The sequence below is a fragment of the Arvicola amphibius genome, chromosome 2 (genome assembly GCF_903992535.2).
Source record: "Arvicola amphibius chromosome 2, mArvAmp1.2, whole genome shotgun sequence".
Taxonomy (NCBI): domain Eukaryota; kingdom Metazoa; phylum Chordata; class Mammalia; order Rodentia; family Cricetidae; genus Arvicola; species Arvicola amphibius.
Window position 1 is genome coordinate 148,902,954 of NC_052048.2, and position 17,878 is coordinate 148,920,831.

Sequence of the window (17,878 nt, forward strand, 5' to 3'; positions counted from 1 at the left end):
CTGGTCTACAGAGAGAGTTCCAGGATAGCCAGGGCTCCACAGAGGAAACCCTATCTCAAAAAGAAAAAAAAGAGAGGTGTGTGTGTGTGTGTGTGTGTGTTAATGGGAGGGGTTAATGGGAAGTTCTCGTTGAATGGTACAATTTCAGTTTTGGTGTAGGTGCTAGTGAAAGTTGCACATCGTGTGTGTGTGTGTGTGTGTGTGTGTGTGTGTGTGTGTGTGTGTATGTGCCTGCACATCTGTGTTTACCTGTGTGTCCCTGTGCAGAGACCAGGGTTGACATCAAGTGTCTTCCTTCATGGTTCTTATTTTTTGAGACCAAGTCTTTCTTTCAGTGAAGCTGGAGCCCGTGGAAAGCCTCTGCCTCTCAAGTGCTGAGTTAAAGGCGTGGGCCACCACCTCAGGTCCTATGGTGTTCCCTGCAGCAGCCAGGCATCAACCAGGACTTAAAGCACACTTAGTGATTTGCTCACCGGTCCTGTGAGCTGTGGACTGTGATCTCCATGCTACAGATGTGGAGAATGAGGCACAGACTACCACCCTGACCAGGGTCACGAGGCAAGCAAGCAGGGGAGTGAGGGTTTGGATACAAACCTCTGCCTCTCTGCCTCTGCCTCTCTGCCTCTCCCTCCTCTGCCTCCTCTGCCTCCTCTGCCTCCTCTGCCTCTGCTGTTAATTATTGCTCTCGCCACTCCAGCGTGTTGCTGTGTTAGGCAGACACACGCTTTCTCCATTCATGCTCTTGTTTTAGATCCTGCCTCTTCAGTTCTCTCTGTTTCATCTAAGCTTACACTTCCTCATCTGATAATAACTCACAGGTTGACCTCCAAATCTGTGCCTTACATGTAAATTAAAGCCCAAGATGTCTGCATGTGTTCATTAGAGAAACAGAAATGAGAAGTAATCAACAAGGAACCCCCCACACACACACATTGAGCAGTTCTTAACCTGGGGGTCACGACCCTTTGGGAAACGAACAGCCCTTTCACAGGGCTAAGACCATCGGAAAACAGAGGTATTTACATTACAATTAATAACAGTAGCAAAATACAGTTATGAAGTAGCAACAAAAATAAGTTTATGGTTGGGGGTCACCACAACATGAGGAATTGTATCAGAGTCTCAGCATTAGGAAGGTTGAGAACCACTGTCTTAGGCTGACTAAGTTTGTTCTACGTAGGGAGTTCCAGCCAGCCAGGACTACATGGTGAGACCTTGTTTTGAGGGAAAGACAGAGAGGGAGGGAAGGGCAAGGAAAGGAGGGAAAGACTCCATTGGACACAGGCTGTGGCCAATAATTATTGTGCTCAATAATTTCCCTAAGACGTAGTTACTGAGATCACCACGAGGGGGCAGGCTTCAGCACCTGTCATTTCCAAACCCTGCCGTATATGAAGGATAACTCTGGTCCTCCAACATCGTAGTCCAGACTTTCCTCCCCTGATAGAGCCTATGTCCATTTCTGCAGATCCCTGACTCCTAACCTTGGAGAAAGACTTGAGCTCATCTTCCTGTCTTAGAATAGGGCAGAGCAAGAATTGCAGGACTCTCGGCTGACTGTGGAGGGGAGTCAGCAGCACCACTCCCAGCTAGCTCAAACAGGCTGGCCTTCTAGAGCGCGGTCCTGGAGGCAGGGCTTGTAAGAGTCTGCCTGTGTTTGTTCCTTCGTTCATTCATGCACCCACGCCCAGACTGCCCTTCTGCCCGGAGCCTGCTGGGAGCCTCCAGAACTCCAACACAAATCTCTGCTCTTTATTTTAGTAGATTACCCAGACTGGGGGATCATATTACAGCAGTACAGGCTGCACTCAGAAGCAAGACACAGACAAATAATGGAATGTTGTTCGTGCTAAAGGGAAACGCACCACTAAAGCCCAAAGACACGATAATCTTCTTAAGCCATTTTATTTTTTAATTTTAATCCTTATTACTTGTTGGCAGGGTCAGAGGGGTATCAGATCATCTGGAGCTGAAGTTACAGGCAGTTGTGAGCTTCCTGATGTGGGCACTGGGGACAGTACGTGCTCTTAACCACTGAGCCATCTCTCCAGCCCCTCACATGACAATTGTTGTGGAATAATCTTTTTGTATACTGTGAAGATATATCAGTGGTTTAATAAAAAGCTGAATGGCCAATAGCTAGCCAGGATTTTCAGGGCAGAGAGGATGCTGGGAAGAAGAAGGTAGAGTCACCAGCCAGATACGGAGGAAGCATAACATGTAGGGTATAAGGTAACAAGCCATGAGCCACATGGCAGCACATAATTAATAGAAATAAGTTAGTTTAAGTTATAAGAGCTAGTTAGAGCCAGGTGGTGGTGGTGGCACAGGTCTTTAATCCCAGCACCTGGGAGGCAGAGGCAGGAGGATCTCTGTGAGTTCGAGGCCAGACTGGTTTACAAGAGCTCGTTCCAGGACAGGCACCAAAACTACAGAGAAACCCTGTCTCGAAAAAAAATATATAGTTAGAAACAAGCCTAAGCTATCAACTGAGCTTTCATACTTTTTAGTAAAAAGTCTCCAAGTTGTTATCTGGGAGCTGGCTAGCAGGACAGGGAAAGGCTTGCTACAAATGGCATCCAATATCCAGGCACGTATTTCTTCTACACAAGACCTAAGAAAGCTTTACAAAGCTTCTAAACACAAAAGCAGAGCCAAACATAGCTTCCTATTCCCACAGTCGTCTCTCATGCATGCAGCAGTACAGAGACATGTCTCTCGGCAGCAGCCCGCAGGCTTCACCCACCAGTGCACCATGAGCTAAGCTGTGCTTCAGACAGAAAAGGTTACAGATATGCTTTAAAGCAGGTTCAGATGGCAAAAACAAACAAACCTCTAAACAGGTTACAGTGTGTTTAACAGTGTGCATAAGCTTAAGAAAAAGAAAGAAAAATATAGGCAGTGACTGCTTGTTCATTTCCCAGTCACCCAGACCCGATTAACCACACAGAAACTGTATTATTACAACACTGCTTGGCCAAGAGCTTAGGCGTATTTCTAGCTAGCTCTTACATCTTAAATGGACCCATTTCTATTAATCTGTGTATCACTATGAGGCTGTGGCCCACTGGTAAGTTCTCACATCTGTCTTCTTCGGCAGCTACATGGCGTCTCTTTGAACCTGCCTATTCTCTCTATATATCTCCATTCAGATCTCCTGCCTGGCTTTACTTTACTAAGCCATTGGCTGAAACAGCTTCTTTATTAACCGATGGTAATAAAACATATTCACAGCATACAGAGGGAAATCTCCCCTTTTCTTTTTAAATAAAAAGGAAGGTTTTAACTTTAACATAGTAAAATTACATATAACAAAACAGTTATCAAGCAAGAATTATAGTTACAATATTTAGTCCATTTACATTTGGCAAATTAAGGAAAATACTCTATCATCTATCCTATCTTTGTGAGTCTAAAGTTTCATATTTAATTTATCCTTTATTATAACTAAGAAAAACTATAACTGTCTTCAACGCCATAAAAGACCTCAGAAGGATATAATATTACCTAAGTAAACAGGAAGTTCAGGGCTGGAAAGATGGCTCAGAGGTTAAGAGAACTGGCTGCTCTTCCAGAGGTCCTGAGTTCAATTCCCAGTAACCAATGGTGGCTCACAACCATCTAGAATGAGATCTGGTTCTCTCTTCTGGCCTGCAACATACATGCAGGCAAAACACTGTATACATAATAAATAAATAAACCTTAAAAATAATAAAAGACAGGGTCTCATCATCATTATTTAAAAAAAAACAGGAAGTTTATTGTAAGCAACTTTCAAAACCCTGGAGTTGATAGAGACATCTCACTGTTATTCCAGGACAAAAATATACAGAGAACCTGTCTCAAAAAAAATAAAAATAAAAAAATAAAAGTAAAAACAAATGAAATAGAGGTTAAAATAAAGCCGCACAAAGATGGAAAATACACAGAGAATCTTGATACTGTATGCTATTATGCTCTCTTTGAATTGTTTGAATGCTGAGGAAGGAGCAACAGATGCTAAAAGATATTTGTTTATAAAAGCTGCTGAACAAATCCAAGATAGATATTTTGAAAGTACCATGACTTTAAAATTTGGATCTAAGGTTATGATGCTTTGGAAAAGGTCTTCTTTTGTTTTCACAGAGAATGAGACCCTGTGGATTGCTTCTATCCCAATATGGTATGATAGCCAATCAGGGCTACATGAGATCCTGTCTCAGAAAAAATAAAAATAGCCAGCCTGAATTGCAAGTTATCTACAAAAGCTTAACTATCCGAACTGCAGAAAGAGCAAACTGTGAAGACGGGAGAACCATCAATAATTCTGGGGGCTGTCGTGCAGCATCAGTGAACAGATGGAGCCCCGGGGAAATGAGGAAGAGGAGAACGCGATTACAGCATCAGGTGGGTGCCATTATTCATGAGCAGGAGCAAAGCCCTGCTTTCCTCTCAGAGGCTGCTTGGGCCTGCAGGAGGATGTGTTTACACAAGAGGATACCAGGAGGCCTGTGGAGATGGTCCAATGCTTATGAGCTTTGAGAGCATTTCAGTTCTATTCCCAGTACCCACATGGTGGCTCACAACCCTCTGTAACTCTAGCCCCAGGGGATTCCAAAGCCTTCCTCTTTCTGACTTCAGAGGGCATTGGGTGTTCATACATATATATATAGGCAAATATTAAACAAGTTTTACTGACATGGGAGACTCATAGAAACACAGTCAACACTTCTAACTTAACTGGCATCTTAGCAAGGTCTGTACAGAGTTCTCCATCCCAACTCTGTCCTTTGTTGAGATAGCTTTGCTTTGTAGCCCTGTGTTTACTGTATATAGCCCAGCCTGGCTGTGAATTCTCATCTTCCTGCCTCAGCCCTTAAGTGTGGGCTCTTCTTGCCCTTTAGGTAAGTGTGCTGCTGTTTGCCACACAAGGGTCTCATGCCTCAGGGGGCATGAAGCAGGAAGATGAGCATCTGAGGCTGGCCTGGTACACACATCCAGAGCCAGTGTTCTCAAAAAGAACGCTGCACTGCCCATGTGGAAACTGCTTTCTGCTTTTAAGAAACAGAATCCAGTGATCCCCCAGGTCCCTGGTGGGCTTGTTTTAATGTGTCTTTAATTTACGATAGCATTAGGCAAGATAGAAAGGGAAAATGGTGTGGTTATGGGAGGGAGAGGCACTGTTAGGACTGGAGTCGGGTGGAAGTCTCTCACCAGCTGAGAAGCAAGAATTCCAGCACCATTTTTTTATTTACTGAAGGTTGCTACAATAGAAACAACATTCCTTTCCTAGAGAGATGTTTCAGATGAGAAGGCTAAGACAGCGGTGAGCCTGCCTGTCTATCAAGGCCTGAGGAGGCATGATGAGTATCTTTCTCTTTCCCCAGCTATAATCCTACACTTTTCCAGAAATTTCACAAGAACAGCCTTTTACAATAAAAGACGCATCTTAACACCTTGTCCAACTTTTCTGATTCCTGGTTGTCCTAATAGATTGCAAATGTATGCCAAGCATCTAGGAGAGGAGCTGCCCTAGATTCTCACCTATTGTAAAAGGGGGAAGGGAGGTGGTGGGAAGCATCCCTTAGAAACCTTTCAACTGCCACTGAACAGACCTCTGTTTGTTTGTTTGTTTGTTTGTTTGTTTTTGTTTGTTTTTGAGACAGGATTTCACTGGTGGTCCTGAAACTCGTTTTGTATACCAAGCTGACCTCGAACTCACAGAGATCCGCCTGCCTCTGCCTCCTGAGTGTTGAGATTAAAAGCATGCCCCTCCACCGCCCAGCTCTGTACAAATCTCTTCCCCACTAAGACTATGTGCTGCTCTCGCAGAGGAGTTGGGTTCCTAGCATCCACATAAGGCATCTCACAACCACCTGTACTTCTAGCTCCAGAGGCTCTGACACCCTCTTCTAGCTCGCTTGACTCTCACTGCTGCACAAGCCTACACACAGATGCACATACATACATAATTAAAATCTTTTAAAAGAAATCCTGCCGGGCGGTGGTGGCGCACGCCTTTAATCCCAGCACTCGGGAGGCAGAGGCAGGCGGATCTCTGTGAGTTCGAGGCCAGCCTGGTCTACAAGAGCTAGCTCCAGGACAGGCTTTAAAAAAAAAAAAAAAGCTACAGAGAAACCCTGTCTCGAAAAACCAAAAAAAAAAAAAAAAAGAAATCCTTTCAATGGTTTAAATCCAAAAGCCTTCAAGAACCTATATACCTGGGACTGGAGAGATGGCTCCGTGGTTAAGAGTGCTGACTGTTCTTACAGAGGACCTGGGTTCAATTCCCAGCACCCACGTAGTGGCTCACAACTGCCTGTGACTCCCAGTTCCAGAAGAGTTACCCAACGTTCTCTTCTGACCTCCTCGGGCTCCTACATGCATGTGGTGAACACACATCCTGCCTTAGTTAGGTCTCATCTTCTGCTGCGAAGAGACATCATGACCTCAGTCACTCTTTTTTTTTTTTTTGTTTTTTGTTTTTTGTTTTTTTTGTTTTTCAAGACAGGGTTTCTCTGCAGCTTTTTTAGAGCCTGTCCTGGACCTAGCTCTTGTAGACAAGGCTGGCCTCGAACTCACAGAGATCCGCCTGCCTCTGCCTCCCGAGTGCTGGGATTAAAGGCGTGCGCCACCACCGCCCGGCGACCTCAGTCACTCTTAAAAAGGAAAACGTTTAATAGGGGCTAGCTGACAGTTCAGAAGTTTGGTTCATTATCATTGTGGGAAGCATGGTGGCATGCCAGCAGGCATGGTGCTGGAGAGGCAGCTGAGAGTTCTACATCTGAATCGGCAGACAGCAGGAAGAGAGAGACTGAACCTAAGGCCTTGTGCATGGGAAGCTAGTTTTCCGCCACTGAGCAAGCTATAGCCTAGGCTGCAAATGTTTTTAACAGGTTAAATAAGTCTCTTGCTAGTCTACCCTGGCCAGGATCCTTCTCTCGCTGACCAGGCCCATCTTTAAACATGAAGAAGGTACCAACCCACTCTCTGGTGTCACAGGAAAATGGTCTAAACTTTGCTGTCACCCTACTCCCAATTGCAAATGCCAGATTCATGTATAGGAGAAGAAAAATAGTAATTTTACCATCTGGATTAATGCTTAGTATAAAACTTCTGGGCTAGGGATATGGTTCAGGACAAAGCTCTTTCTGTGTGTGGTAGTTAATGGTTGATATTGACTGTCAATTTGATAGGATCCAGAGCCACCTAGGACACCAGCCTCTGGTAAGACCTGTGAGGGAGTTTCTTGATTTATTAAGTGAAATGGGAAGACCCACCCAAATGTGGGTGGTACCTTCCAGTGGTTGTGGGCGGGTATCTTTCAGAGTGGCTTGGCTGTAAGGAAGCCCAAGGGACAGGCTTTGCTTGCCTGTCTTTGTCTCAGACTCTTAAATGAGTTAATCTTCCCTGTTTTGGGGACTCATCTACCCTGTTGCTGCCATGGCTGCCAACATTGGAACTGGGCTTCCTTGGCTTCCCAGTGTGTACTGAAGGTAAGGTCAGTGTCTTCCTGGGAATCCTCCAGGCCTTCAGTCCTAGGTCAGGACTTCTGAGCATTAGTCTCATGAACTCAGACTCTCCGGTGTGAAGACAGCCATTGTTGAACTACCCGAACAGTCTGAGAAATCCTTTATCTGTCTGTCTGTTTGTCTGTCTGTCTGTCTATACTCTGTCTTCTAGAGACCCCTGCCTAATTACCATGAAGGCATGAGGATCTGACGGGTTAGACCATTTTCCTGTGCTATCAGGGAGTGGGGTGATATCCTCCTCAATGTTCAAATCCACACTAAGCCAGTGGAGCGTCTGTAACCCCAGCCCTCCCACAGCCAGAGAGGAGGCCGAGTCAGGAGAGTTCCCAAAAGTTGTTGAGCCAGCAGCAAGGGACTCTATTTAACAAGGTGGAAGGCAAGAGAGTACCCCTCACACACACACACACACACACACACACACACACACACGCACGCACACACACACTCCCAAACACTTACTCCCCCCCCCCCCCCCCCCGCCCGCCCGGCCGCCACACACAAACTCACACATTACTTTTTCTAGATTGAAAGAATACTGTTATAATTTTATGTCTTCAAGACCAGAAGTGAGAAACAGACACAGTGAGGTGTGCTTCCAGGTGTGGGTGCTGGTGAAGGCACTAGGCTCTTCCTGATAGGGGTCCTGGGAAGTGTGAGCTGGTCTCAGGGGCTCCCTGTCTGCCTTGAGTAACTTCCCAGGGCAAAGCAAGAGACCTTCTCTGCCCTAGGATTCCCCTGTTGTTACAGTAATAGAGAAAGTGCCCATTACCGTCCTGGGAGCAGAGCAGCCCACAAGTGTTCCCAGAGTCCCCTTAGGCTCATTAGGACCTCTTCAGACCCCTGGAGCTTCTCTCCCCTTTGATCTCAACCTGTCCCCAGGGCCACCAGTTCAGTTCCTCAGCAGTTTGTGTGTTTACTCAAGGCTTCAATATACTCCAAATACCTGTGGGCCTGTCAGTGGGAGTGTGTATCCCTCTGTAAATAGATCCTCGGCATCCTGGGTGGTCTATAGCTAGGGCTCGGGTTACTGACCACTTGGACGCAAAGTACTGTAGGTCCCCTATTGCAGGCAGCAGGGGTCAAGGCAGGTGTCACCTGGGATCTTCAGGGGGAGAAAACAAAAGGAGTAGGCGCAGGAGGGAGCAGTCTGGAAGCCCACAGCCCAGCACCAGGCAAAGAGGTCCACATGGCTATTGTTTCCCACCCCCACTCTCCCAGCTGAGCTTGGGAAGCTAGGACTCCGTCCATTACCCAGAAAAATTAAATAAAATAAAACAAATAAATAAGTAAATAAATAGAAATAAAAAGGCGATACCGTTAGCCTGCAACCAGGTGAGAAAGGCAAGCGCTGCAGGTCAGGGGCACAAGACGCAGCTCTGGGAGGCAGAACAAGGGGTTGAGGGGACCCTCCCAAACCCGAGTGCTGAGACCCTGACTCATCGGGGCGCGGTGGACTGGGCAGGAGGAGTCGGATCCAGAGGCGTTGCGGACTAGGTCACTTGTGTGTGACACTGGCTCGCGGGTGGGTCGTGGCGCCGGCTTAGCACGCCCGACAGCACTAACGCGCGCGTGCCGGGCCAAGCAAATCTTTTGTTCCGGGCGGCGCTGAGCCAGCAGGCGCCACAGAGTATATACCGGGTCCCGCTGTGGCCAGTCACACACCATGGCGCAGCGCTCCGGGAAGGTGAGTGCGACCGGCGGCCTCGGGGACCCCCGAGCGTGGGGAGGGTGCAGACTGATCCCAGATCTCTTTGGGTCTGACAAAGTCAAGCAAAGCTGGCTTTATTTCTTAATGAGATGGAGTGACCTGCCCTGTTGACTGAGGGCTTGTGGAGTAGGAAGGTCTCCCTCTCCCCGCCCCTCTTTTACGGAATGCCCCAAGTCACAAGCAGCATGGTCAGGCCGGACGCTGCTGACTTGGAGTGGTGAATCCCGGATGGCCCCTGTGTTCGAGGATCTCCTGGATGGAGTATTTTCTTCACTACGGGGAGGCCAAAATGTGACCTTCGCCCCTCGGGAGTTTCTCTCCCCCACGTGACTTGGGGGAGTTCGGGGGGGCTCCGCTCCCCACTTGACTTGAGGCTGGTTCTCTGAGTGTGTGGAGATTGAAGGGAACCTCCAAATCCTTTGAATGCTGAGATCTCCCGGAATGTCCCAGAGGCTCTAACCAGTCCTACCCACCACTGTGGTTATCCCTTGCCCTCTAATGTCCAGGTCCTTGCTGACCCAGGAACCCTTTGACCTCCAGAGGCGCCCAGCAGGCATGTCAGTGGTGGACGCCCTTAATCTGTCGGCATGGACTGGGGCGTGCTTCAGTAACAAACAACACCAGCTTGGCAGAGCAGGAAAGGAAGAAACCCCAAAACAGTGTTCCCCCAGCTCACCAACATCCATTCCCACAAACACCTTAACTCCAGTGGCAGGGACTTTCTGTAGTCCTTTGGAAAAGGTGGAAACAGTGAGAGTGGAGTGCCCACAGTTTCTGGGTGATGTGACTATATTTCTACAGAGTCCTTCTGAGACCATAGTTCTTGAGTCCCAAAGATTTATTGAGTGATTGAATTTCCTATGGTGGGAATTGAGTTTGCAGGTTATGGTTGCTGCACCTGTTTAGTTTGGGACAATGACATCCTGGCAGCATTATTAGCTGGTTGTTTGTTATTATGAGACACACTGGGTCTGAACTGCCAAGAGGTTGGTTCATAAAATTCCAAGTCTGACACCTGCCTATTACTCAGAGGAGGGTCCCCGAGAAAGAGAAAGCTCTGAGGCCCCAGCTGAGTTTGTTGAGCACTTGTCTAACACACAAAGCCCTGGGTTCCATCCCAACCCTGCACAAACCAGGCATGGGTGAGTTGGCTGTACTCTCAGCACTCAGGAAGTGGAGGCAGAAGGATCCGAAGGTGTGGGTTGTCAAGGCTAGTCTGGGATAATTAAGACCCTGTCTCAAAAACAAAACCAAACAAAAGCAAAGACAGTGGGGTGGGGGGGGATGCGTGACATTTAGCCCTCTCCTGAAAACCCGCTCTGGCCTCCACAAATCCCCTCTCCAGCATTAGAAACTTTACTCTGAAAAATAAATGGTGAGTTATGGTGACTTCTTTTGCATACCATGCAAGCTTTTAGAAAGCACTTCCTTTAATGCTATCGTGGGAATTCTGCATAACGACAAGCGAGTGCTGAGGGCAGCAAATACAACCACAGCCTAATTTCAACTGGGCTCCTAGACAAACGGGAAACCCCTGTCCCCAGACAGCCGGGCAATGTGTCTGGCATCAGCTGCTGGCGACTGATCACTCGCTCTGCCCCATCAGCAATAGCGCCAGGCATCTGCTGCAATGAGAAGGGCTGCACGCCTGGCTTCCACTGAGGCTGTGGGGCCTGGATTCAGAGAAGCCCCTGCCCAGAGACTTTCTGAGATCACAGTTCTTCAGACCCAAAGAGTAAATGGCTGGAATTTCAGTAGTAGGAACTGCACTTAAAAAAGAAATCAGTGATGAGTTATGATGACTGTTTCTCCATGACGTCATGCCGTAAAACATGTCCTCTAATGCTCTTGTGAGTGTTACTGTTTCTACATGACGTTATGCTGTAAGACATGTCCTCTAATGCTCTTGTGAGTGTTATGTATAACAACAAATGCTGAGTACATATGCGTGTGTGTGTGTGTGTGTGTGTGTGTGTGTCTGTGTAGATCAGATGTTGTGTGATATTTTACTTGTTTTTGGCTTGGGGGGGCAGCCACCCTGTTCCCAAATAAATCACAACAGAGGTTTATTCCTTAGTTATGAATGCCCAGCTTGGCTTGTTTCTGTCTTATCTTATTTCTTATGTTCTTGTCTTAAATTATTCTGTCTACCTTTTGCCTCTAGGCTTTTTTGTCTTTGTCTATTTCTGTATACATTTCTTTACTTTTAGCCCGTGACTGGCTGGGTGGCTGACCCCTGATGTCCCATGTCCCGTCCCCCACCCCCCGCGCTGCTTCTATTTATACTGTCTGCCTGCTAGCCACCCCCACCCCGCCTATCCTTGCTCTCGCCTTGCTATTGGCCATTCATCTCTTCTTAAGAGGTGTTTTAGACAGGCACAGTAACACAGCTTCACAGCGTTAAAGAAATGCAGCGTAAACAAAGTCACACAGCTGAAAATAACATTCGCCAACAGTCAGATGGGACCCTGACCCCTAGGTCTCAACTGGCTGTTCCAGATCACTTTCTATGAGGGCAAGCACTTCACAGGGCGGAAGCTGGAGGTCTTTGGGGACTGTGACAACTTCCAGGACCGAGGCTTTATGAACCGAGTGAACTCCATCCGTGTGGAGAGTGGAGCCTGGGTCTGCTTTGATCATCCTGACTTCCGAGGCCAACAGTTCATCCTAGAGCATGGCGACTACCCTGAGTTCTTCCGCTGGAATGGGCACAATGACCACATGGGCTCCTGTCGTCCTGTGGGCATGGTGAGTGAGCTACTCTACCTAGGGGCTGGGAACTTCCAGCTCAAGCAGTGGAAGGTCAGCCTGGCATTTAATCAGAAGCATGGGCACCTCCCGACAATAAAACCTTAAACATTGAGAGAACCCTGTCCAAACTGACGTGAGCATGAGATGCTGTGAGGACCAAGAGGGCAGGAGACAGAACACAAGAGCCCCTTGGTGCTGTCAGGGAATCCTTTTAAACTTTTGAGTCAACCATGCAGCTAAACTTCAAAGGCTGGGAATACGTTTGGATTGTCACTGAGCAGTGCTGCACTCATCAAAAGTGAAATAAAAGGTTGGGGAGATGGCTCAGCTTGTAAAGTGTCTGCTGCACAGAACGCGTAAAAGGCCAGATGTGATGGTTCGCTTGTAACCCCAGCACTGGGAGGTGCAACCAGTCGAATCACTGAGGTTTGCTGATCAATTAGTCTATCCAAATTTAGAAGCTTCCGGTTCAGTGAAGACTCTTTCTTAATTAAATAATTAATTGAAGGACATAATGAATAAGATGTCCCCCAAACCCATGTAAGGGCAGAGGAGAGCACAAACTCTACAATATCGCCTGATATCCACACACGCTTGTACACATACACACACAACACAGTAACAAAAGTTCTTAGTGAGGTGGCGACTCATTGAGGAAGATACCCAATCTTGCCCTCTGACTTCCATACACACATGCTCACACATGTGCCTGTGTGTACTCCGGTGTGCATGAACACACACATACACAAGGCTGCTCTGAGCGTGATCACCTACCCACGCTGGTTTCCTTGTAGTGTTATGCCAGCCTTCAACGCTTCGAACTTGGAATGAATAACGGCAGCCAAAGTGCCAGAGGGAGCAGTAAGAAATGTGAGGGGACAGGGCTCTTGAGCTTCACAGATGGTTGCTTTGCACAGTTGTGGCCTGAAGTGTGTGGGCAGAGCAAACGAGGGGCATTGCTCCCCCTAGAGGGAATAAAACCCTTTCTGTCTAGTGTCTCTGAAGTCTCCTTCAGAGAGGGATTTGAGGAGGGAGGGCCCTCGGGTCACAGGTATGAGGCCTGCTCCAACTGTTGTCCTTTGGGTGGGAAACGGATGATTTTGGGGACCAATGTGGGGAGCTCTCACCAGAGTGTCTGTCTGCCAGGGCATCCTGGATGCCTCACCAGGGCTCTAGCCAACATCTGAGGAATCTGGATAGGTGCCACTCAGCATGGGGCCCCTTTTCTTTTCTACATCAGTTCCAGAATCAGCTGGGCTCTGGCACGTTCTATTGAAAGAATGCTTTCCTAGTGTCTCTGCCAGGATGTGGGCATTTGGAAAGAAGCATTAGAATGGTTGGCTCTGGATCCTGCATAATGCTGTTTATATGAAAAATACACAAGACGTTGTCCGAAGGCTGTTCTTGTTAGAGTCGTCCCAGTGGGGTGGGGGATCACACAGGGAGATGTATGTATTGGTGCTAGTGAATTATGAAGCCAGCAGGGACCTCCGCGAATGGGAGTCATTGTTTTAGAAGTCTTGCCTAAGTGTTTTCATAAAGGGTTCTATTACACTTCTAAAATATTATTGTTTGGAGGCCTGCCTGTGGCCTGAAACCGAGGGTGGCTAAGCCAAAGCTGGGACATGAATCCCCCAAGTGGAATGCCCGCAGGGAGCCAGTGACCCACAGCCCTGCTCTCAATGTGCTGGCATCTAGACAGCCTTTCCCTCACTAGATCTTGGGTCCTCAGTTGTAAAAGGTGGGGACTGGACCAGTTCAGTACTTAGGTTTTTAGAGTAATAGAACCCTTCCTCCCATCTCATGGAAGAACACCAGTGTGTGCGTGTGTGTGTGTGCGTGTGTGTGTGTGCGTGTGTGTGTGCGTGTGTGCGTGCGTGTGTGTGTGCGTGTGTGTGTGCGTGTGTGCGCGTGTGTGCGTGTGTGTGTTTGTATGTGTGCGTGTGCGTGCGTGTGCGTGCGTGTGCGTGTGTGTGTGATGGGGAGTACTCACTGGATCCCCAGTCCAGCTAGGGCTGGGAGCCATTCCATATTCCTTCCCGCCCGTGCACGGGAAGGAGAGACTTGGAGTATTCCTTTTTCCTTCCCCACCTGCCTGGGTCCTGGAGCATGGAGAACATTTCCGCATAGACATCTTCGAGGGCTGCAGCTTCACAGGCCAGTGCCTGGAGTTTGTGGAAGACTGCCCCTTCCTGCAGAGCCGGGGCTGGGCCAAGAGCTGTGTCAACGCCATCAAGGTGTATGGGGATGGAGCGTGAGTACAGCCGGGGCTGCCAGACAGGCGTGATAGGGTGGGTAGGCATCAGACTTCATGGGTGGGCATGGTGCCCCTGATTCACAAGCCTTCATCTGCCTCACCTGCTCCAGGCAAGCAATGAATAGCTGCTGTCACCTCTGGCTTTCGGGACGGTCCCAGGGCCTTAGAGGCTCCCTGAGACCATCCATCTGATGTGCCAGACCTGAGCAGGGAAAAAGAGCACATAGGAAACTATGGCCATCTCTGCTACAAGACTGAACGTCTTGACCGCCTGACTTCCTTGAGTCACTGGACTCAAGAGAACCCCACTTAGGGGATACAAAGCCACATAGCAGTCTCACCTGCTGAGAGGGGACATCTGCCCAGCTCAGATGACCCCAGACCTAGGCATCTCTGCCTGGTGGCAACCCCACACCAACTGGCTGGAGACGTGGGCTTCAGGAAATCCATAGGATGGCTAAGAGCAGCTGGGAATTCTGCCTGTCTTCTCCAGTCCAAACTAGCTGTCAGAGTCCTGGGTTTGCCATGCGGGGCAGCTCGCTGTGCATCTGGACACACGCAGGCACACCGCACTGGCTTTCCTTCTGCCCTGGCCTGAGCGATCTACCTGTATCACACACAGATGGGGATGAACATTGAACACCCTCTTCCGCTGTCCCCACCCATTCTGGAGATGTCATTACCGTTTTATAGAAGTACAAACTGAGATTGCGGTTAGCTCTAGATCCTTCCCACAGCAGAGGTCCTGCTGGGACTGTAGCCTGGTGGAGCCCCTTCCACTCCAGAGCTAGTTCCCCCAGCTTCTCCCCCAGCAGAGGAGCCCCACCTGAGAGCATCCCTGTGCAGGGCTGTTGGTAGAGGAATTTGATCCCTGTGGAAGGCTCAGGATCAGGGAGGACCGAGAGATCAAGAGAGAGACTGAGGGAGACGAAGTGCATCCAATGAGCTGTCATTTCTTCCACATGCCTGACCTTGGGAGTCCAGGGCTAGGAGTCCAAAACAACTTGTCTTGGGAAATTTGCAGGCTAAATTGTGACTTCTGCAGCCAGAGGCATACTTCTGTGTGCAGGATGTCCTAGGACCCAAAACATAACCCGCCTACCGACCCTGGGAGAGGGGAGGCAGGCGTGAACTCTGGTTGTGATTGGAGTAGAACTTTTTTTTTCCAAGACAGGATTTCTCTGTGTAGCCCTGGATGTCCTGGAACTCGCTCTTTTGGCCTCAAACTCAAGAGGTCTTCCTGCCTTTGCCTTCCAAGTCCTGGGGTTAAAGGCGAGTGCCACCAGAGCCAGGTCTGGGGCATATAATCTTTAATCTTCAGCTCAATGGTCAGGAGATGGAGGCCAAGACAGTGGGCCTCTGTGTTGGGATCCAAGGTGTGCCTGTCTTTTGTCTTCATTGACCTTAACTCTTCTATAACAAACCTTGGGTCCCTGGAGCCCTCTCTGGGATCTGGCAGTCAGTGAGGCAGGGCTCCTTTACCACTTCCCGTGTGCCAAGAGCACTCCTTCTGGGTTTCATGCCAGTTTAGGAGTGACCCATCCCTCATATCTGTGTCCTAGAACGCATGTGAGGGGAGAGTGGGGACATTCTCCCAACATTCTAACAGACTGAGCAGGCATGAACTCCCCCTTTTTAAATTTTAAAAATTAATTTCAACCACATGTATGCCCGGTGACCACAGAGGTCTGAAGGAGACATTGAATTCCCTGGACCTGGAGTTAACAGTTGTAAACTATGGGAGCTGAGACTTGGACCTGGGTCCTCTGGAAGAAAAGCCACTGCTCTTAACTACTGAGCCACCTCTCCAGAGAACCCTTTCACTGGGGGCTTTCCCCTAGGAGCTGCTGAAGAACCAGAGGATAAGCTGTCATGTCCAGCCAGGTCCCGCTTCTTTTTGGAGTGTCCACAAGAACTCCAAGGTGGCTCGGGATAATACAGAACAGGGCAGGACTAGCTGCTTCTCTCTCTCTCTCTCTCTCTCTCTCTCTCTCTCTCTCTCTCTCTCTCTCTCTCTCTCTCTCTGTCTGTCTCTCTCTGTCTCTCTCTCCCTACTATCAGATTGTGTCCCTTATCAGCTGAGGGTCAGGATGAGGAAGGAAAGAGGCTAGGGTGACTTGGGAGTGGCAAGCTGGGGAAGCAGGCTGTGTGACCGTTAGTGATCTCTCTCCTCTGAGTTCATCTGCGAGCAAAACCTTGGGCTAAAGGGCTCACAGATTCCCAGTCTGTTCCCTGGCAAGAAAACTCCATGAATGGCGGAGTGCTTTGGGAGCAGGGAGCAAGAACTGCCAAGACAAACTGGGGGAGGTTCCTGCAAAGAGAGGTCAAGAGTAGTCCTGTGCCCTGGGTCTCAAGAATCTCAAAGACTGAGCAGCCCTGGGGGAGCCCTGCTTCAGAAAACCACCGCGGCCCAGAGAAAAGCTGTTTTCCACAGCGGTGGAAGAGGGGGCGGGAGAGCCCGAGCTAAGACTGAAGTGAAATGCAGAGCCAGCCCTTGACGCGGTGATTCCAGTTCTCCCAGTTCTCTGTGCAGTCAGGCCTGGAGGCCCCTCCCCGACTTCTAAAGCTCTCCAGCCCCTCCTCTCAACCTGACCCCCGAGTGGAAGGATACGCATGGCGTCTTGTCCTGGGTCCCACACGCACAGCCCTACACTTATCCCTGGGACGATGGGTGACAGGATGGGCAGGGCTGGTCCAGGCTCTGATGAGAAACTCCTCCTTACACTTGCTCTCAGGTAGGGACCACCCTCCTGATCTTCTCCATCAATCTTCCTGATTACCTGACCCATGGTGCACCTTCATCTTCACCACAGCCCCCTGGACTGTAAACGACCAGGGTCTGGTGCACACACGGTCAACGGAAAGGTGCCCTTGCCAGACCTCACGTCCTGGCGGTTACAGTTCCTCTGTACCATGCAAGCAGCACGGCTCACTTGCACTGGAGCATTGACCCCACTAAGGCTGTTGTCCGAGTGGATACACAGTAGGAATGGTTCCCAGTTTATGTCAGTAGCCCTGTCGGGCTGGGTACTGTGTGCAAAAGGCCCTTTGGAGGGTGGCTGGGCAGAGGGCATCCCCGAGTCACTCCCACCCTTGTCAGTTACTGGGCAAGGCTCCTTGTCCCACTCCAGCATGAAGCCCGAATCAGCCACTGATGCTTACTGCAGCGAGGAGCTAGGACAGAGGGGCGGGACCGGGGAGACTTGCCCGAGTGGCTCCCGCCCGCTGACCCGCCCTTCCCTGCTGGCCTTCAGGTGGGTCCTCTACGAGGAGCCCAACTACCGCGGCCGCATGTACGTGGTGGAGAGGGGCGACTTCCGCAGCTTCTCCGACTGGGAGGCCCAGAGCGCGCGTGTGCAGTCGCTCCGCAGGGTGCTCAACTTCTTCTAGTCCCAGCTGGGGACATGCGGTCTACGGAGGCAATAAAGATCCTGAAAGTGGAATGCTGGCCGGCCTCGGAGTGCTTTCTGGGTCACTCACCGGCTGGGGACCCCAATTCGGCAGGTGGAAGCCTGGTGGAGCAAGGAGGCCAAGCCATTCGGCTCCCAAAATCTAGCCAGAGGGCCTCAGGGTCCGGGGCCACAAGAGGGCGCCGGAGAGCAAGACGCAGCCAGGGTGTTTTTTCCAGCCTTGGGACCCCACCCGAGAGGA

General features: G+C 49.5%; 1 protein-coding gene across 1 annotated transcript; it reads left to right on the forward strand.

Moving 5' to 3' along the window:
* Positions 1-9,172: 9,172 nt before the first annotated feature.
* On the forward strand, positions 9,173-17,617 carry Crygn (crystallin gamma N). Its single transcript, XM_038320967.1, has 4 exons — positions 9,173-9,195; positions 11,719-11,967; positions 14,079-14,224; positions 17,482-17,617. Exons 1-4 carry the CDS (start codon positions 9,175-9,177, stop codon positions 17,615-17,617), a joined length of 552 nt encoding a protein of 183 aa, XP_038176895.1. The 5' UTR covers positions 9,173-9,174.
* The last annotated feature ends 261 nt before the right edge of the window (positions 17,618-17,878 follow it).

Excerpts from the sequence above, each read along its gene's own strand:
- Crygn (XM_038320967.1), top strand. The coding sequence starts at position 9,175 with ATGGCGCAGCGCTCCGGGAAG. Across the intron at positions 9,196-11,718 it reads TGGCGCAGCGCTCCGGGAAG|ATCACTTTCTATGAGGGCAA; the intron begins GTGAGTGCGACC and ends TGGCTGTTCCAG. Across the intron at positions 11,968-14,078 it reads CCTGTCGTCCTGTGGGCATG|CATGGAGAACATTTCCGCAT; the intron begins GTGAGTGAGCTA and ends TGGGTCCTGGAG.